Here is a 22683-nt window from a genome sequence, read left to right on the forward strand (position 1 = left end):
AACTTACAAACCACTGGTACTTCTTTCAGAATGGAATGCATAATAATGCCTCTCCTCAGCTCTTTGACCTCCTCCTTCACGAAAACGTTTTACAAGATCCCCAATATGAATTGGCATGACAGGCAGCTATTTTCCACTANTCTGCTGAATCTTTGTTTAAACAAAGTGTTGATCTTTTATACATTCTAGAAATTCCATGGCATGTTCTGATGCATGTCCCTATATCTGATCAACACAACTCATAGAACATATTAGATCTCACAAACACCAATGTTTTTTCTCATAATCATGTGTTGATCCAAGTCCAATAGTTTTGTAAACAAATCAGCAATTTGCAAATCAGTGCTCTAATGTTCTATTACTATCAGTTTCTCCACAACTACTCTATGAATAAACTGATATTCAGGGTCACGTAATTTAATTTTAGTATCTAGTACATGATCTACAACAATATTAGCAAACAAACAATTATCACACAAAATTGAAGCATGGTTTAAGAATGTACCGTACGCTGTTCTCAATTATTTGATCCTCATCTGGTGGCTGAAAAAGGTTCCCAAGGCATTAACCTTAGATTTAACAATTGAACAAGGTACCTTAATAAGCTTCTGAGCGTAGCAGAAGATCAGCTTTGTTCCCAGAAGGCAATAGTCACTTGATCCTTCATGGTGATTCAGAGAGCGATATCTCTTAAATTATCTGCTAGCTTTTTTCGCATTTGCCTTTGAAATACTTGACAATCATTTCAGCAGCTTGCATGTGTGATACTAAAACACTCACAGCTTGCAAGTACATACAGATGTCTGGTTTGCTGGTAAAATATATCTTTAGACAACAGATCAACCCACCGTACCAGTTACCATTTACACAATCTCTTGAATCATCTTCTAAGATAGAACATTTACAACTCTCATAGGTGTGACTTCATCTTCACTCCTTTGTTACTCACATGCACTAATCAAACCTTGTAGTGAAGTGAAGGTGCTGCAGCTAGCAAACTCTCCTTAGAGCTTTGTGCAATCACTCATGCATTGTTCATTCGTTGACATATACTCTTGCACCATCGTGAACAGATCCATCAGCAAGCACCTGAAAATAGTAGATAGCGCATCAGCGTTCTGTTTTCCCTTTAACTTCTCTTCAGCTGTCCACAACTTACAGGGTTTTATTACAGTTTCTCCTCTCATGTTCGTAAGTGTTGGAAGTGACCATCCATCTTCAATAGCGAACCATGCTTACATATCACGACTCTGAATCATCTGTCTGATTTGTGCTTTCCAATCACCATAGTGCTCACCGTCAAGCATCAGTGGATTGTTCTCATCAACGAACTGTTGTGGATTCTCCATACCTCGTCTCAAGATCTCACCTGTTGAAAAGATACACAATTCTTTTAGCAGGGGTCTGCTCTGATACCAATTGATAAGGTATAGAGACACACAACACACTGATTCACACTTGGAACGCGCCAAGCCAACGCTTTTCTATTCAATCTTATTAACAAAATTTATCTCTTACAATGATACAATTCTGTCTCGGCCCTTACTCAACCTATTCTACCCAATAGGATTGATCCCGACTAAGAATGAATCTAAGACTTTCTCTTTTCTATCTAACACAACATCATGTGTAGATCTAAGAGAAGAAAACCAACCCTCTCTCCTTTTATCTATAAAAGAAAGAAAAAGCAATTCTTTGTGCACTTAATCACCTCCCTGATTAACGTCACAGAGAACTGGGAACACTCCTTCTAAGCCTTATCTTTGTGGCTTCGAAGTTTACAATTGTATCAATATTCTAGAGTGCTCAACTTGGCTCCTAGCCTACTCCTAGAATATATATACATGACTTGACAAACCCTAGAAGGCAAATCTCCAAGTATCAAGGGATAAGGAAACTATTTCCTCTCAAGCTTATCTTTTACTTATTTGTTGTAGAGAATATTCTTCATATCTCCAAAGATAAGGAAACTGTTTACTGCTCAAGCTTATCCTTTCCTTATTTGTCGTGGAGAATATTCTTCATATCTCCAAGACAAATCTCGTCTCTATCTTCAATGCCAAGTCATCAACTTTCCTCGACACATCATTACATCCACTAACGTCTTGCCACGTCAGCTCACACATCCATGTCAGCAACTCGGGCGTCTTTGATCTGATGCAGCTTCCTGATTGATACAACGCTTTGTTCGGCACAACGACGTGTTCTTTACAGTGAGTTGTTCCAGAATCTGCATTTACAATAATTATTCATCAATTTTTAATATTAGCTAGAATGAAAGTTGCACGTTAAACTATCACCAATTATGTTTCTTGAACGATCTTGCATCAGTAAACCAATAAGGAAAGGTCGGTTTTTCGTACATTTTAAAAATAAATTTTACAAAGCTATTATGATCTCTAGTTAGGTAAGGTACGTACGCGTAATTGGATTTTCTTGCGCATAACATTACATTTGATTAACCTCAATAGTCAAATATTAATGATGTGATCAGGGAAACTTAATTATATGTATTAGTTACGCTAGCAACAATTTAAAATTTTAGTATAAATTGTAATACATGTTCGGTTAATGGAAACCCTTGTAGGTGCTTGACTTTGACTATGTCTTTCTATGATATACTCGATCGGATATAAATAAACACAGTAAATTCATAAAACAAGCAATACTAGAATTTCTTGGTAACTCACGTATCGACAAATAGTAAGCAAAAAACAACTTTTGTTTTTCTCAATTTTTTTAAATGCCAAGGTTTTGAAGCCGCTTAGATCATCTCCACCGGTCATCTCACGCATTTTCTCGAGCACTTCGTTTGCTATTAGTTTACAGTTAAAATCTAACAATTAAAATTTAAACAATTCACCAAACAGTATAATGATGGGCCAAAAACAATAAGTATCGATTTTGCCTAACAAATATTAAGACAAAATGCAGAATCTTCTGTAACATACTTTGGCAACTCAAAATTCTAACCCAAACAACTAATCCTTGACTTGATCCGAATTTGTTTCAAATTCGTTTTCTAACATCGATAACAAACTCTAAATAAAACACTCCCAAATCTGGCATTTAGAATCTTAATCGTGATACTTAGAGTTAGAGGCCAGCTCAAGTTGGGTTTCTGAGAGGTCTGGTCGGTTTACTTAGAGAGTCAAGTCGGTTATGTATGATCAGTTTAATTGTTTTGGTTTTAGTTTTTGTTCAATCTATTAAAATTACAATCTATAAACCCTTAATTATCGACATTTATTAATAAATGTTTTAAAAGAAGTACACAACGTGTTCTTTGGGTATGTCACTATGCATTATTCGTCTTTTTTTGGGTGTTGTTGGTGTAGTTAAAATGACATTTAGGTAGTTCGTATATGTGGCTATGTAGTTGGAAATCATGTATATTAACATTTTCAAAATATATTTTAAAGCGAATTTTTTATTTTCTAGATATTATATAAAATACAGTACTATTGATTTAAATAATAGATTAGGAAGTTTATCAAATGTAAATATGGAATATGAAAAATATTTATATATAATACATGTATCTAAAAAATATCTTCAATTGATTATCTACTATCCTTATAACCAAACACAATTAAAAAAATTTGTTTGAAATATAAAAAAATATTTTTAAATTAAAATTACGATTTTCCTATCATCTTTGTTTGATTTATTTAGTTTACTTGGTTTCAATCATCATAAAAATATAAAATACATAAAATTAATGTAACTATATTTTTTTTGCATTTTTAGTTATTTGGATTTTGAAAAACGTGCATGTCTTACTCAAGCAAAGAATAAAAATTGTGTTTGGGTATTAATAGAAATTGAAAATTATATCATTAACTGTTAGTAAATCATCAATTCATTATTTTGTTAACATCATCAACATTAGAATATTAAACATATCTAATTGAGTTTATTAAATTACGATTATGTAAAATAAACAAATAGTACTACGGTACACCAAAGGTTATATTTTGAATTTAACAATTTAAACAGATAAACCTAAATTTTTAAACCAGTAAACCTAAATAATATATAGATATAAGGGATATACATTTAAAATTTACAAAACATTAGTCATATTCATACATATAGTTAATCTACTAAAACAATTACATTTTTATTTTACTTTTAAAAATATAGTCTCGCAGTGTACCGCAGGTTCAAATGTAGTTTAAAATTAAAAACAAAGATGGCTTCGTTTAAAAAAAGAAATTACTAAAAGTACCATGATTTTTTTTTTTTGATCGTCATCAAATATTGCAAAAAGTGTGTTCAACAAGAAAATGAAATAACAAACCAAGGGATTAAGGTGTGAAAAATAGATAAAGACACTCAGCCTCGACGATCCAGCTATAAGCAGTCATGGAGCCACGATGGTCCACCCAGGGCTAAGTACGACGTTAACCTACCATCCCGAGTAACACTGCACGCAATGTCTCGAGCCACATTATTAGCCTTGGGGGTTGAAAGATGAAACGTAACCCTCTCCATGTTCCTCAGAGCCCTTTAAATCTTGACTAGTATCGAGCGATATTTGGGCCATTCTTTTGGATTTCCCACAACCAAGATTGCTGCACTACAATCCGTCCATAACTCGCAGGAATCAACATGTAAATCGTGTAATCCTTGTAAACATCAGAAGATGCATTGTAGCTCTGCAACAATCCGATTAACCGTCGGTCGGAAAGCATCCCTCGAGTGAAACAGAGCATCCCCATTATGATTATGCAAGATCCAAGCCCCACCATAGAAGCAAGAGTCATTGATCCAAGAGGCATGGACATTACATTTCACAGTACCAACCGCCGGTTTAGACCATCTCTTGGCTATCTTAACCCGTCTGATCTCTAACCCAGTATCATTTAACGCCAACTGATGTTGATTGATCCATATCTCAGATTCTTCCATAGCTGTAGCAATTAGAGTATTTACATCTGTACTCTTAGCCGCATAGAGAACAGAGTTACGACTCTTCCAGATACCCCAAAGTATCCATGGTATAGCATTGCGAACATTCAAGGCCACACCACTATCTCGCATTAGACCAAACACATACTCAATGTTGTTAGAAATGGAGACCAAAAATCCTTGTGCCGGAAGAGGAACGTGGAGCAGATCCCATACTTGCATCGCCGGAGCACAATGAAATAAAACATGGGACATTGTTTCCTCACCTCCATTGCATATTCGACATCTCTCGTTCACATTAACTCCATGTGTCCTCAGATAATCAGCAACTGCCAAAGCGCCAGACAGAACCCTCCAAAGAAACATTTTGATTTTAGGCATTGTCCTCAAACTCCACACTTGCTCCTTAATCTCACTCACTCTCCTTGTAGTTGGTGTTACAGGAACTAAAGATACCGCATACTTGTTTAATAGCCAGATCCCACTCTTTACAGAGTATCGGCCATCTTGCGTGTAAGCCCAAATCGTACTGTCCTTCAGCCCAGGATCCGGGGGAAAGGACCAAATACGAAGCACATCAGCTGGTGGAAATTGATCCTGCAAGAGCTGCATATTCCATTCCCCCTGGGGGGTTATAAGAGAGGAGACATTAAGATTGAGATATATTGTCATTGCTATATTGTAAGGTCCATTTATCCAACCACACTCGTGTCTGGAGTCCATCCCCAATTGATGTAAGGAGGCCCTTCTCAAGCAATTCTTTTCCAAAAAGAATACTACGCCAGGCATATGATGATCTAGCACCGGTACTAGCTTCCGGAACATTTGTATATACATAATACCGAGCTTTGTAAACCCGAGCAAGCAAAGAGTTTGTCCTTTCCAACAGTCGCCAAGCTTGTTTAGCCAACAACGCTTGGTTAAAATTGCCAATATCTCTGAATCCAAGCCCACCTTGCGACTTAGCCTTTCACATCTTCTCCCAAGACACCCAGTGCATCTTGTGTTTATCCTCACATTCATTCCACCAGAAATCAGCCATAGCCCTTGTGATATGTTTACATTGATGTTTTGTTAAACGAAAATAGGACATGGCATATACTGGTAGCGCCATTACCACTGACTTAAGTAGAACTTCTTTACCACCCAGGGAGAGAGTCTTCTCATACCAGCCGCTTAACCTTGATTTTAAACGATCAGTAATATAGCTCAAAAGCTCCCTTTTTGATCCATTGAAGCACTCAGGAATTCCTAAGTATTTCCCAGCACCTCCTTCTTGTTCAATCCCCATAAACTCTACAATCAACCTACACATATAGGGATCCAGTTTCTTACCGAAAGTTATGGAGGATTTCTGAAAATTAATCTCCTGTCCTGATGCCTTTCCATATAGATTTAGACACTCAAGAAACGTAGAACATTCCTGCAAAGAGGCTTGACAGAGGAACAAGCTATCATCGGCAAAAAGGAGGTGTTGAATAGATGGACTACTAGGTGTTAACCTCATGCCTGTCAATCTTCCTTCTAACTCCGCCGTATTCATGATATGGACCAAGGCTTCTGCACATAATATAAACAAGAACAACGAGAGTGGATCTCTTTGGCGAATACCGCGTCCCGGTTTAATGAATCCATAAGCAGAACCATTGATAAGCACTGAATAAGACACAGTCCGCACACAGCTCATGATCCATTGTATCCATTTGACATCAAACCCTAGGCGAATCAGTAGCTCTTCCAAAAAGCACCACTCCACTCTATCATATGCTTTCGACATATCAGTCTTGATCACAATGAAATCCTCATCACAGTTAGCATTTGTATTAAGGGCATGGACAATCTCATGTGCTAGCAGAATGTTGTCGGAAATAAACCGTCCTGAGACAAATGCACCTTGAGTATCAGATACAATCTCAGGCAAGAACCGCTTTAGTCTGGTACATAGAACCTTTGACACATTTTTATACACCACCGAGCACAAGCTGATTGGCCGAAGGTCAGTCATTCTGGTGGGATTACTCTTCTTTGGGATCAAGCAAATCTGTGTGAAATTCCATTCCGGAGGTAAGGAACCAGATTGAAAAAACTGCTGGACCTCGTCGATAACTTGCGATCCAACAATGTCCCAGTATTGTTGGTAAAAATGACTGGACATGCCATCTGCCCCTGGTGATCGCTCCCCTTTGATACTGAAGGCTGCATCTTTAATTTCACTTGCAGTAACAGGTCTTGTAAGTTCTGCATTCATTGTAGATGTAACTCTTGGGAGAAATATAAAAAATACTCTAGATTTTAGGAGAATTCCCTAAAACTTTAGTAAGGTTTCCTATAATACAATTAATTCTGATTTTGATTTTATCAAACTAATGTTGATTTAGCTAGATTGATAACTGGTTTGATTTTTTTTTTCTCTTTTTTTGATCAACTGATTAAATGTGTGTTTCTAGTTTCCAACGGTTAATCTAATAAGCCTAATCGGCCGATTGTAGCAATGTCGATAGATAAAAAAAAACGGCTTATTAATCGATTACCCATGTGAGAATCTTAAATCACAAATCAATGCACACTGGTCTTATTGTTCTCCTCCAAAAGACTATATATGTCAACCGAAATTTATCAGAAAAGACGAAAAAAAACAACCGGCCACATATATGTACATGTTAAAACAATAGGAGTTTTCCCAGTCAATACAATAAAAACAGGATGCGTTACTCTCCAGAATTGACATTTCAGCTTCAACATTTAAGCTGGTGTTGACAGATCATTTAAAATAAGTAACCAATCAAATTATAACAATTAAAACAGATCACCTTTGTGACACCCCGGTTTCAGAGACTTGCGGAGAGGTTAAAGACTTGATTTGGCCACCTATGTCACCAAAGTGCACTTATCTTTTCGGTCCAAGGTCCTGAGAGAACTCCACATTTAAGCGTGCTTATGCTGGAGTAGTCTTAGGATGAGTGACCTTCCGGGAAGTGACTGTCGGAACTGCGCAAGTGAGGACAAAACACAGAGAAAGATCATGTGATGATTTGTAGGGACGGTAACAAGTCTTTAAAGCCTCCCGGATGTAGCAAACCGACCGTCGAATATGGATGGGCTCACGGGCCTAGTGAGAGGACGTGAGGTCCATTAAGAAAGGTGGGCCTATGGACTGAGATTGGACATGAGACCCACTAAGAGGTGGCGATCGGGGCGTTACAAGCTTTTTTTAATCTTAGGTGGACACATGATAGTCATCTCTTCATTGTTAAAATCGATCGTTCTTCTTCTTCTTTCTGTCGATAGATTTGAGTATTTAATTTATTCGTCTTATTTCTAATTCTCTTTCGACCTATGTCCAAATGTCGCATATGAAAACCTCAGAACAAAATCATGGAACATCTCGATTACAACTTTTTATTTTTAACGCGATTTAGAATTCTTCTCAAGTTGGAGCATAATGTTCATCTTTCTGATAGGAATCAAATTGGCTCGCGAGGATCTACGAGTCTACCTAGAATAATGTTGCGGCGGTGGCGGAGGAAGAAGCTGGGGAGGTTGTGAGTACATTGCAACAAGCTTCATAGCATCCACAGGATCGAGTTGATTTGTCTGGTCGGAAAATGAAACTTAAGCATTTGAAAAGTTTCAAGGTATCCTTGTCCTCCTTAATCTCTATGAAAATCAACTTGAGGCCTGTTCTAAATCCAGAAATTGTAATATCCAAGAAAATCTGTTAGTGTTATGATATGTTATGTGTCAAAGATGTAAACTTTTGCTCTGGATTTGAATCTTTAGGGTAACTTAATTGGTTTTTAGATATGTTCTTTGTCAAGCAAATATGTTAGTGTGTGTTTAATTTGTTCAAACTTCAAAGATTTAAACTCTACTTGATTTTGAGTCTTTAATAGGTAATGTATCTGCCTAACTGGATCAGTTATTGTGGTGATGTCTAGATTGAGATTGATTTTAAAGTGTGCGTTGCTTTGTCTTGATCAAAGGCTATGCTTGATTGTAGAGGCTGAACATGGTGTGGCTCTTGCAATGTTAAAGAGAGATCATTGGTCACAGACAATAGCGAGCTCAAAGAGTCTTGTGAAGCAGATGTTGGAACCTGATCCCACTAAGCGTTTGACTCCTCAACAAGTTCTTGGTAATGAAATGATTTTAACTCATTTTTTTCTTATTCAGCTTGTTTTTTCTTCTGAAGTTGAGAAACAGAATGATAAGCTCCAAATGTTCTTTTAGGGGATATTGTTAGGTCAAGGTTGAAGCGACTCTCCATGATGAATAGATTGAAAAGATAAGCTCTACACGTAAATGTTGCCTCTTAATATTTTTCAGATGAGCTTATACTTTTGTTTGGAGCTTTGATTGGTTTCACTTACTTGCTCTCTTTTGATGCTTCCCGGTAATAGTTGAGCACTTGTCTCTTTAAGAAGTTGAAGTGATCAGAAACATGTTTACACTGATGGATGCAGTTGTCCCTTTCTGTTTGTTTTTTTCTATACTAAACCTTTGGTGATGCAATTTTTGACCCTATAAGTTTTTAGGGAATACGTTGTCCCACTTAGTTTTGTTTAAGTATTGAGCTGTTCTCAATTGGTTTGAGTGATTTTTTTCTTCTATGTTGTCCTGATTTAAGTTACGCACAATTTGTTTTTGACGTTTGAGACTGGTACCCTTTTGTTCTTTCGATTTTGGAGTAGAAAACATCCATGTGGTTTTCAGATTGTTATGCTTTGGACAAAAAAAAAAAAAGCAATTCATGAGGGAGCAAGAGAACTCATCAGTAAGCTGTCTTAATGTCAAGAGATTCATACATTGAAGAGGTGAATCACATAAGAGGAGTTTAATCCAAAATCCTCAATTATTTTGTTTGTTATGACGGAACACGAGCACAAAAAATGATTCAGTTATATTTCAATTCAGCAGACATCGTTTATATACAAATCTCGTTATGCTACCCTTCATCTGGGTTTCATGCCCACAAAAGTCGTGTGAATGGAGTTTAAATCTGGTTTCTTTAGTACTCCTGCAACATTTTCTGACTTTCTCCCTTTTAAATATATGTGATGCCTTTTTATAAGCGTCTTGTTTCTCGAAGAATCCCTTCTAGAGGGCCATGTAACAAATCTTAACAACGTAAAAGCATTTGATAGATACATTTTCTGGGTATCATGATATGTGCAACTCTTTTTTCAAACAAACTTTTTAAATGCTAATTGAATTAGCAGAACTAGAAGATGCAATTACAAATTTTTTCTCATCCTCGTGATAAAAACGACGTGAGATTCTCGAAGGAGCTAGGCAAGTGGTGGGAGCATGAGTAGTGAGTATCTTCGCTGAGCCATTTTTCCTAACGAAGCTGGTCCCAATTTTTTTCGTTTTAACAATCTCCTACAATCACTGTTATTATTCTTTAAAAATCTCACAAAATCACAAACTGTTTTTCTCTTTTACCAACAAAAAAATTAACAATTCCACCAAATATTCTGAGGATCCAGCAAAATAGAAATGACTTGCCTTTCACCTCTATGAAGAGGGATTACAACCATATGGTTCTCTCTTTGCATAAAGAGGACTTTATAATAAGTGTTGCTTTGAGATATAAAAGATAACCATCGACTATAGAAGCCGAGAAGGGTTTTGTGGCGTCTCGACAAACTAACGGACAAAAAATAGAAGCCACAAAGATGAGCCGAAAAAGAGAGAGAACTGAGCTGGAGAAACTCCCACGGCCGAGCAACCCGCGAGCAATCCAAATTGAAGAAGTAAGGCTATGTAGCGGCGGAGGGTTGGCTTCATGGAAACCCCATTGGAAAGCATAGGTCTCCGGAAGAGTGATGCTTCGATGTACACATATAAAGTCGTCGGAAGAAAGCCTTACCGGTGACAGATTCAACCGATGAAAAGGAGAAACAAATCTCACCAGAAAATAGTTTCGGTGGAGTGAGACCGAGAGGAGCCCAACGTGATAATAATATGAAGAGGATACATCCTTCAGATCTGGTGATTTCGGTGGATCGAGTGGGAGGAGAGTACTCCGCCAAGTGTTCATCACTCGACCATGAAAGAGTAAGCGTTCAGTATCTGGTCAGTTTTCTCACCGGCGCTACAAGTGACTGGCGACAATAGAGAGAGAAGAGCAAGGTCTCACTAAAAACCATGGTGGAAGCAGAGTAAAGAGATCTCGTCGGTTCACTAACGGAATGAGAGAGAGTAGAGGAAGATCTCACCAAAAACCATGGTGGAAGCAAAATAAAGAAATCTCCTTGTTTTTTTTTTTCCAACCAAACTTTTAATTTATTAAAAGAGAACTCCAAGATTGGTTGCCCAAACAGGAGGAGGGTAAGAGTTTACAAAAGAAGTTTCAGAATCATAGTTTTCGGCGAAATGTGAATCATAGTTTTCGGACTAACAGATCCGTAAGACTGGAAAAAGGCCATTCAAAAAGAGATAGAGTCGGAGAATTGTCACCGGAGAAGACTCATTTTTTAAGATGAGCGGCTATCTCGATTTCAGTGCATGAGAGAGTTTACATTAATAATAATAACTAGCTTTTGAAGACAATAATAATAACTAGCTTTTTTTTTCTTAACAATATCTTGATTTCATTAATAGCCAAAGTCCGGTTCATACAACCGGTGCCTCCTTCATCGAGTAACACCTACACGGAATACAAATATTACAAAAGTTATACAACAACATTAATGAAAAACTCCAAACCAAGTGACTAGGAGAGTGGGAGCCGGAGGAGTAATCCTTTGCTTGAGTGTGAGATGGCCCAGGTGCAATCTGAGAATGGTTTTGACTTCCAATAACAAAGGCGAGGCTGGTCTTGAGACGGCTGAGTGAAGCCTTGAGTTACGCTCCTTCCAGATAAGGTACATCGAGGCTTGATAAGCTAGCTGAAGTATTTGAGCTATGTTCTTATCTCTAGCATGATTTTTAACCACCTTGATCTATCCTCGAAACCAACCGGAGAGGAGACTTGAGCTTTATCGAGGAAGTATTGCCACACTTCTCTGGAGTATGAACAATCAAAGAAGAGATGTTGGCGAGATTCATCATGATTCCTGCAGAAGAGACATTGTGAGGGAACTGATAAGCCCCACCTTACCAGCTTGTCCCTTGTATGGAGCCTATGCCTTGCGTTGAGCCAGACTATGAAGGAGTGCTTAGGAATCCTTCCTTTGATCCAAACTGATTCATACCAATCCACTTTTTCACCTTCAGGTTATAAATAATCCCAAGTAGCCGCTGTTGAGAAGACATCGGAGGCTCGAGCTTCACTAATTTTTCAAAGAAATTGATCGTCTGCAGCTTCGTTAAGAGACTATATTATCGGTGGGGATGAGAGGCAAGCTTTAAGCAATTCGATAATGGGACTGTGACTTCGAGAATTGGATAACCACCACTGCCCCTAAAAGATGGCATCCGCAACGACAGCTGAAAGAGGCAAACCTGATACTCTTGGTCCAGAGGGACCCGTGATATCCAGCAGAGGACCCAGAGACGTCCAGTTATCTGTCCAAAATTTGCAAGTTACCATAGAGCCAAGTTCACAGACGATGAAAGGCCTAGCCAAGGGCCTAAGGTTTCAGAGGTTCCTCCATATCCAACTTCCGATAGTTGAACCATTCATACCCCATAAGCATTGGTTGCCTATTAAATTTCTTTTCACCCAAGACACCCACAAAGATCCTCCATTTGCAAAGATTAACCATATTAGTTTAAGGCCCAAAATCTTGTTCCAGTGAGCCAACCTTTTCAACCCCAGACCACCACTAACATTAGAAGTACAAACTGACTTCCAACACACTTTAGCACCCCTTGCTGAGTCCGGTGACACCTTCCATAAAAACGCATTGCACAAGGACTCTATATCCTCCATTGAACTGTTGGGCAAGATGAATATAGAAGCCCAAAAGATGATGGTAGAGTAAATTACTGATTGATTCAACTGCATAAAGGACAATCGCTTAACTGTCCAAAAGTTAAATCTACCCATGATTTTATCTAAGAGAGGCTGGTAATCATGTCTAGACATCTTTTTGGTGGATAGGGGAACTCCCAAATACTTAACTGGAAAGGACCCCTGAGCTAAACCCGCATTGTTTGCTATTAACTGGTTGGCATTAAAATTACCCCCATCCAGATACAACGTCGTTTTGGTTCGGTTAATCCCCAACCCTGACTCAATCTTAAACTCCTCAAGGATCTCCAGCATGCCTTCCAAAGAGGATTCTTGACCATCAAAAAATATCAAATATCATCCGCAAAGCTCAAGTGAGTAATCATAGGAGCTAAAAAGAGAGGATGTACCCAAATCTGCTATCTAAAGCTCCTTTATCCAATTTCTTGGAAAGAACATCCATCGCAAGAACAAAAAGCAGATACAATATAGGATTCCCTTGACGTAATCCTTTCTTGCCCAGGAAGAAGCCTATGAGCTCGCCATTAAAGGCTATACTGAATGAGGGATTGGTGAAGCACTCCTTGAGCCATCCGATAAATTGAGGAGGAAGGTCAATGGCCAACAACACATTAACCAAAAACTGACAATCTAGATTATCATACGCTTTAGCTAAACCAACCTGGAGGCATCCTCTGATGGTGGGACCAGTGACACGGAAATTGTTGACCAGCTCAGACATCAGGAAGACATTCTCACAAAGATGTCGCCCTTGAACAAAGCCTACCTGGTTTACTTGTACTGCATCAAAGATGAAAAGTTTCAATTTTTGCTTAAGGAGCCTAGCTATGACCTTATAAACAGTAGTACAACAAGAGATAGGTCAGAATAGAGGGATGGTATCGGCTCCTTGAACTTTTGGAATGAGAGTAATGGAGGTAGCATTGAAGTTTCTTGGGAGGTGACCAGAAGTGAAAAAATCTTGGACAACTTCCATCACCTCCTGGACCGCTATATCCCATGCTTCCCATAAAAACTCCATAGAGAAGCCATCGAGATCTGGTGCTTTTGACTTAGGCATTGAGACTATTGTTCTCTTAATATCTCCCACCAAAGGAAGAGTTAACAATTGAGCTGCTAACTCTAGGACATACCTGAAAGAGACTAGGTCACTAATCCCAATCACTGATAAGGGACTCACCTCCACATTCTCTGAGCCTAAGAGTCTTTGGTAGTAGGATACTAGGAGATCCTTAATTTGGTCCAAATTATATATCAATTCTCCATGTTTCTCCCCTTAGAAACTTGATACAGATTCTATATTAATTAGCACACTACAAAAAAACTATACATTGATAGCACATTATGATAGCATTATTTTCTAAAGTGCTATGTACGAAAAATTGGAGATTTTGGTTTCTATTGATAGCAATATACTAACGCTAAGATATGAAAACGCTATAAAAAAAAGACTAAAATCGCGACATTTTGTCATTGGAGGGGAAATTTTCATTAAGCGGTACATTTTCCCTCTTCTCGAAACGCGTAGGTTTTCCCTATTCGAGTGTTTCCACTGACATAACATAACACTTATGTTTTTTTTTCTAGTTCGTGTCGCTAAGTGTTTTTCTCTCTTCCCTCATCTCTTTCCACTGATATCTCCGGCGACAACACTGAAGCAATTAATCCTCTCTCTGGGCATCAGTTCGTCCTTGTCGAAGCAATAAACCATCTCGCTGGCCATAAGTTCGTCCTTACATTCTCCATATCAGCTCGATTTCATCTCGCGAGGCAAGGTTTTGTCTTTCTAGTGTTAGTTCTGTTATTTATTTTGTCGTCGACGGCGAGATTTAGGGTTAGGTTCTTTAGATTTGCTGTTTGTTTCAATTTTCCTCAGATTTAGGGTTGTGTACCAATTTTGTTCTGAGATTTAGGGTTATGTGCTTTAGAATTGTGGTTTGTAACAATTTTTCTGATTGTGCTTTAGATTTGCTGTTTATCTTATTTTCGTTTGAGATTTGGATTTGATTTAGCTTCATATATGTTCTCTTATAATTCACTTGGATTTGATTTAGCTTCATATATGTTCTCGTATGTCTACGAAGCTTTATTTTTTATTCAGGAATGTGTACTTGTTTTGATATTGTTTTCTCATTATTGGTGACAGGTTATATCCATCTAACAAGCTAGACATTTTTCTCAATTATATACAACATGTAAGTTCTATCTATCCAGTTTTGAGGTGTTATGTATGGTGGAGTTATTACATTGTTGTGGTTTCAGTTTTGTATTGAATTTTATTTGGTGGAGATATGACATTGATATGGTTTCAGCAGTTTATGTATCTGTTTATGCTTGATGTGTTTTTTATTTGGATTTCAATTATGGTTGTTGCTTCTTTCTCATAGTGTAATTGGTAAGAGAAATAGTTAGTGTTGTGACAGTATAATATGTTGCTCTAACGGTTTTATTTAAGGTGAGATCATATAATGCTGGACAAGGAATGGATGCATCTTTGCAGGTAGATCGATGTTAATTTATACATTTCTGGTTGTTGGCTGGGTTTTGGGGTATTTAATAAAGATTTTTCTTGTCATTCATTTGTAGACTTGATCCTGCTTATGAGAGAGGTGCATGGAATTTTGTTCGGGCTGCGGGTGCAGATAATGATGACAATCATTTGATAATTTGCCCTTGCAAAGATTGTCGCAATGTAGATCGTCACTTATGGGTTGATATTGTTGATCATCTAGTAACCAGGGGTATGGATGAGGTCTACAAGTGCCGTAAGGATTGGTACCATCACGGAGAAGTTTACTCAGTTTCTGAATGTGATAGCAAAGTAAATCAGTGTAATGAAGAGATTGATGGGTTGTACAGAGCTGTTGAGTATTTAGATAAGGAGTTGGCTGGGTTGGATGAGTTCTCTGAAATTGTAGAGGGAGAGGACAAGAAAGAAGATGCGTTCCTGGCAAAGTTAGCAAACGTAGAAACACCTTTATATCAAAATTGTGCAAACCATAGTAAGCTATCAGCGATTGTCTCATTATTTCGACTTAAGACACAAAATGGGTGGTCTGACAGGAGCTTCAATGAGCTACTTGAGACACTGCCAGAGATGTTACCTGATGACAACGTGCTACATACATCATTGTACGATGTGAAGAAATTTTTGAAGTCTTTTGATATGGGTTATCAAAAGATACATGCTTGTATCAATGATTGCTGCCTATTCAGAAAGAAGTTGAAGAAGCTTGATAGGTGTCCACATTGCAATGCTTCAAGGTAGAGGTTAACAAGGAAACTGGTGAAGTAAAGAAAGGTGTCCCACAGAAAGTTTTAAGATACTTTCCAATAATTCCAAGGTTTAAGAGGATGTTTAGGTCTGAGGAAATGGCCAAAACCTTAAGGTGGCATTCTACTAACAAGAGCAAGGATGGAAAACTCAGACACCCTGTAGACTCTGTCACTTGGGATCAAATGAGTGACAAATATCCTCTATTTGCTGCTGAGGAAAGGAACTTGCAGATTGGGTTCTCCACAGATGGGTTTAATCCGTTTAACATGAAGAATAGTCAGTATAGTTGTTGGCCTGTCTTGTTGGTAAACTACAATCTGCCTCCACACCTATGTATGAAGAAGGAGAATATTATGCTCATCTTGCTCATTCCTGGTCCACATCAGCCTGGTAACAGTATTGACGTCTATTTAGAACCCCTTATAGTGGATCTAAACTATTTGTGGAACAAAGGAGAACCAACATATGATGCATTTGGTAGATCTGTGTTTACGCTAAAAGCAATGCTTCTGTGGACCATTAGTGATTTTCCTACCTATGGGAATCTTGCTGGATGCAAAGTGAAGGGAAAAATGGGTTGTCCCTTGTGCGGTAAACACACAGACAGTATGTGGCTTAAGTTTGGCAGGAAGCATGTTTACATGCGTTATAGAAAGGGTCTTCCACCAGCATATAGGTATCGGGTTAAAAAAGCTTGGTTTGATGGACACGCAGAACATGGGAGAAAGTCTAGGATTTTATCTGGTCAAGATATTTCCCATATCTTGAGAAACTACAAAAATAGTTTCGGGAATTTTAAAGAATCTGCGAGAAAGAGAAAAAGAACTCCATGTGTTGAAGAAGAACATGACAGTGAGGGTTTATCTAGTGACTCTAAGGAAGATGAAGAAGAGAATGTAGACGAAGAGGAGTTGTCCAGATTGAAGAAAAGGTCAATATTCTTCAATCTACCGTATTGGAAGGTATGTTATTTGCACCCTATTATATTAAGTAATTTTAAGAATCAATTTGAAGTAATTTTCTTAAGTATTGGTTTTGATTGAATTGTTTTTATGATTCAGGAACTGCCTATAAGGCACAATTTGGATGTCATGCATATTGAGCGAAACGTGGCTGCTAGTATTGTCTCAACATTATTGCATTGTGGGAAATCAAAGGATGGTTTACATACTCGTAAAGATCTGTAACATCTTGGTATTAGGAAAGATTTGTACCCTAGTACCAAAGGTAAAAGAACTTATCTTCCAGCAGCTTCGTGGTCTTTATCTAAGACAGAGAAAAAGATATTCTGCAAACGCCTATCTGACATCAAGGGGCCTGATGGGTATTGTTCAAATATATCAAGGGTTGTATCATTAGAAGAGTGTAAGGTAACATGTCTCAAATCACATGATTATCATGTGTTGATGCAACAGCTCCTCCCAGTTGTACTCAGAGGTTTACTACCAAAAGGTCCTAGGATTGCAATCTTTCGTTTGTGTTCATTCTTCAACCACTTGTGTCAGCGAGTTATTGATAGAGAGCAGATTTCAGTAATTGAAACTGAAGTTGTCGAAACTCTGTGTATGTTTGAAAGATATTTTCCACCAAACTTCTTTGATATCATGGTTCATTTGGTCATACATCTCGGAAGGGAGGCTAGACTAGGTGGTCCAGTTCAGTTTCGTTGGATGTACCCTTTTGAGAGGTATTGTGTTTTAGTATTCTATATTTTAGACTATGTTTATCTTTTAAACATCTGCATTTCAACTTGGTTGTTACTACATGATGCATGCAAGTATATGAAAGTGCTAAAAGACTTTGATAGAAACCCAACAAGACCAGAGGGTTGTATCGCTGAGTCCTATATAGCTGAAGAATGTGTGAGGTTCTGTAGTGATTTTCTTAAGAAGACAATAAGTGTAGAAGAAAAACAAGATAGGAATACTGAGTATGACAGCAACTCTATCATGGAGGGGCGTCCAATATCAACAGCCACATCATTTACTCTATCTGATATGGAGAAGAAAATAGCACATCTTGCTGTCATTCAAAATTCGGCTGTCGTGGACACATATGTCGAGTAAGTTGTGAAATTATAACTGATTTGGTCATTTGTATAACATACTTGTTAAAACTTTCAACTGATTCCTTTACTTCTTTTAAATAAGCTTGCACCTACAATATCTACAAAACTCAAATGCAAGATGCAGACGCGATGCAACAGTTTTATGGCGTACTCATACTCAGAATTTTGCAGCTTGGCTAAAAGAACAGGCAACTATTTCTTACTCTTTCTTAATATTATGTACTGATCATGGGATTTATTAAGAATATTTTATTCATTTAATTTATATTATGTAGATACCTATTGACTCATAACACCATGACGAAAGACTCAAATGGTTGGCATATGGTCCCCAGACAAGTGCTAGGTCATATACAGGTTACATAGTGAATGGACAATGGTTTCACACTGCTTCAGTTTCTAGGCTGTGTCAAAATAGTGGGGTTTTCTATGAAGCAACAACAGTGTGTAGAGCGAGTGCAAATGATACTTCACAAGTTGTTGATTTATTTTCATACTATGGGAGAGTAGTAGACATTATACTGTTGGATTATAATGTCTTCTATATTCCTTTATTCCGGTGTCAATGGACAGTGAGAGGTAAATGAGTAAAAGTAGAAGATGGGTTCACACTAGTTAACTTGAATCAGAATCAAGTTTCTTTTATGAGGGATCCATACATATTGGCTTCTCAGGCTAAGCAAGTATTTTACTCAAAGGAGAGTGATGAATCAGGTTGGTCTGTTGTCTTGAGAGGTCCTTCACGGAGATACAGTGAGGAAGAGGAAGAAGATGGGGACGCGCATATTGGACCATTGCCATCAACTATTCAAATGGATGTTCAGTTAGATGAAGAAGAATATTCTCAAAATGCTCAGCCTGAATGTGATGGCATATATGTGTGATATGAGTTTGTGCTTTTTGTCTGATTGGTTTCGTCTTTGTGTGTATTTTTGTCTTGTTCTGTGTATGTATCTTATCTGATTGTTTTTTACTGTCTTTAGTGACATGTTAGTAATGTTTATGTTATTTTTCAGGTGAATTAAGATGGGTAAGAGAAAGACTAAGAATACGAAGAAGTCTAAGAAGAAAGACCTTGAAGAGCCAGAATATCTGGGTATGGTGCATCCTCAGACAGTTGGAGGTGATGAAGAAAGAGTGGCTGCTGAGGAGAATGTGGTCCAGAATGAGGCTGCAGATCCACCTAACGAGGTCCAGAATGAGGTTGCAGATCCACCTAACGAGGGTGTTGAAGAGGAAGAGCCTGTTGGTGAGGTTCAACAGTCACAAGAGAATGAGATTGCAGATCCACCTAAGCGTAAAAAACATAGAGGTCCAGCTAAGATGAAAAACATAGCCAAAGATCCAAATGTTCGTGAAAGAGTTGACTTTAATGACATGGGATAGCCTATTGGTCCAGGATCAGTAAAGTTGTCGTCTTATCTAGGTCCATTAGTGCGGGAACATGTTCCTGTCACCGTTGATGATTGTAGGAAAACCAGTGACGAAGTCAAAACTGTTCTGTGGAAATCTGTTCAGGTCACCTTCTTCTTTACACTCTCATATGTCAATATTTTATATATGTTATGTTTTGATTATTAACTCTGATAATTATATGTAATATAGGCAAGGTTTGAGGTTGATGAAGAGTTTCAGAAGAATGTTGTGATGGGGCAAATGGGATGTCTTTGGAGGGCTTCCAAATCACGACTTGTCTCATTGATAAGGAGTAAATCTACTAATCAAGAGAGGATGAATCTGCGACCAAAGAATGTTTCACCAACAGAATGGCGTAAATTTGTTAAGATCAATACCAGCTTAGCCTTTGCAGCTGTTAGTGAATCCTACAAGGAGAGAAGGCGACAACAAATACCTCACACTTGTAGCCGAAGAGGAATGGTCATGCTGGCTGAAGATATGGTAACATCTATTACCTTTATTATGATAAGAACTCTATACAAGTCCACCATGTTAATTTACCCGAGTTATTTATTTAACAGAAACAAGAGAGTTCAGAATCATCACAAGTGACTAGGCTTAAGGTCTGGGTAAAGTCACGTACCAAAAAGAATGGAACCCCAGTGAACACCCAAGCAGCTGAGAAATTTGTAAGTTATTGAATTTCCCTCACATGAGTTTTCGTTTAGTATTTGTTCTCAATTACCCACTCTATATATGTATGTTTCCTAAATGATGCAGAAGAAGGCAGCTCAACTGGTTGATCATGCTGCTTCGTCAAATTCAACAAACCCACTAGAAGACAACCTAGCACAACTATTAGGACTTGATAATCCAGGTCGTCTGAGGGCAATGGGTAGAAGCATGAGTAAGACCAAGTTAGCTTGTTTTCAAGTTAAGAAAAAGTTTATGGCTGAGATGGAAGAAAAACAGTATCAGTTAGTTTACATGAATTGGAAGACGAGATTGCTAGAATTAGACAGGTTAGTTAAACTCACATAGTTGTAAATATCTTCATACAATGTTTTATTATATGTTATTCTAACTTTGTTTTATTTGTGACAGAGGCAAGAACCTGAAGTTAGTGAAAACTCAGCTCCTGCAAGAGCCAGAGTAAGCTAATTTGATTTGAGATTAGTTATTTGTGTTCATACGAATTCTCACATTGTCAATAAAATTATTGTAGAGTGTTAACACGCAAGAACGTCGTCATTGTGTGTTGGTTGACTGGTCTAGTACTGATGAAAATGTGGCTGAGGAACTTCTTTTATTATCTGATCCGAAGGACTTCGTGAATGACATCCCCTTGGGCCCTTTTGCTGTTAAAGTTTTGGTTGAGAAAGCAATAAACACAGAAGCCTTTCTTTGGAGACCTTCAATAGGTATGTTTAATGTTGAGCAAGCTGTTGGTGAAATGACTGCATGGCCTGAAAGTAAATGTGTTCTTATTGACCAGATGGGATTTTATGCTGAAGAGATTCCTCTTAGGGTAAAGTTTCTTATACAAAACCATATTTCTTATGGTTTTTGAGTTTATTATTTTCTGCATTTGATAGAGCCCAACAACAGATTGTTTGAACAAGTGCAAACTGCTGGACTGGTCTGGTAGAACTGATGGAGTTGTGGCTGAAGGCTGTTGGCAGTGTAATGAACCAAAAGCGTTGGTTAATGATATCCCTCTTGGACCAAATGCAGTCAAATTCTTTGTCGATGTGGTACATGGAGGAGATACATTCCTGTGGAGGCCTACGCCACAAATTAGATACCTTGGGGACTCTGTGAAGTCATTCGTAGCATGGTCTGCCAATAAGTGTGTTTTAGAAGATGCATCAGAATCAACTTTCCAAAGGTCTCCTACATCATCTATAAAAGCACCAAGTCCTAAAACTGCATCAAATGGTAAAAATTCTGCATCTCAAGGTTCTAACACTCCAAAAGCACCTGTAAAGATAAATCCACCACTTTCTCAGTCCCCACTCCAAAATTCTCAGGTACTTTTTCATATGGTATAAAGTGGCTCTTATTTTTCTGTTATTCGAACTATAATATAATGGTTTCTTTTGTAAATATTGTAGAATGATATTGTCAAAGAAAATCAGAAGTGCAAGTTAATGGAGATTAGCGGAAAGAATCAGGTGGTTGCTGAAGGACGTTGGGCTTCAGACAACCCATACCAGACTATTCATTTTGTTCCCTTATGGCCTAATGCAGTTAAGGTTTGGGTTGACATAGTGAAGGTGAATGTTGCCGCAGTTTGGAGGCAGTCGGGTGAAATTGAATGTATGGGAGATGCAATTGGGACATTCATTGCATGGCCAAAGGATAAAGTGATATTGTGTTAAAACTTATCAGGTTTATTCTACTATTGTTTCTGTTTGATCTAAGGCTTGAATGGTGAATTTGAATTCTGTAATGAATTGTTGGATTGGTAAGTGCTGCAACAAACCAATTAGTAACACTTTCCCAACGCTATAATGAAACAAATATAGCATCAATACCGAAAGCTTTCACAAAATAGCATAATCAATAGTAAATACAAACCAGTATTATATAACAAATATAGCGTCAAAACGAAAAGCTATCATAAAATAGGCCATCCATAGCAAATTGAAAAAATGTTATTGTATAGAACTTACAGCGTTAATAAAAGAAGCTATCATAAGAAAGACCAATTAATAGCAAGTCAAAATAAACGCTATCATATATTTAAAATAAGATAGCAAACCCAAAAACGCTATAATATGTGTGCGACCTATTATAGCTGCCGCTAACATAGCGTTTGATATCGTTATTAATGACATATAATAGCATTTCTCTATTGCTAACAAAACCTATATTTCTTGTAGTGGCAATAACCGACTTGAAGAAGAAAGCTGTATTTGCATCTCCTTCAGCCAACCACCGCACTATAGACTTCTGTCTGTAGAAAGACTCCTAAGCAATTAAGAAATTCCATTTCTTTCTCTCTACAAACTCCTCTCTAAATAAGGAATCTGACGGTGATCGGAGCAAATCAACCTGAATGGATTCAAGATGAGCCAAAGAATCCTTAGGGGCTGTTATTGG

The 22683-nt window shown here is 37.8% G+C and overlaps 1 protein-coding gene across 1 annotated transcript; it reads left to right on the forward strand.

Moving 5' to 3' along the window:
* Positions 15304-19064, forward strand: LOC104709653. The gene is made up of 9 exons (XM_010426227.1): positions 15304-15335; positions 15422-15790; positions 15899-16099; positions 16180-17074; positions 17174-17295; positions 17689-17799; positions 17920-18174; positions 18456-18537; positions 18855-19064. The coding sequence occupies exons 1-9, from the start codon at positions 15304-15306 to the stop codon at positions 19062-19064; spliced, it is 2277 nt and encodes a 758-aa protein (XP_010424529.1).

Source organism: Camelina sativa, chromosome 8, assembly GCF_000633955.1.
Source record: "Camelina sativa cultivar DH55 chromosome 8, Cs, whole genome shotgun sequence".
Classification (NCBI taxonomy): Eukaryota; Viridiplantae; Streptophyta; class Magnoliopsida; order Brassicales; family Brassicaceae; genus Camelina; species Camelina sativa.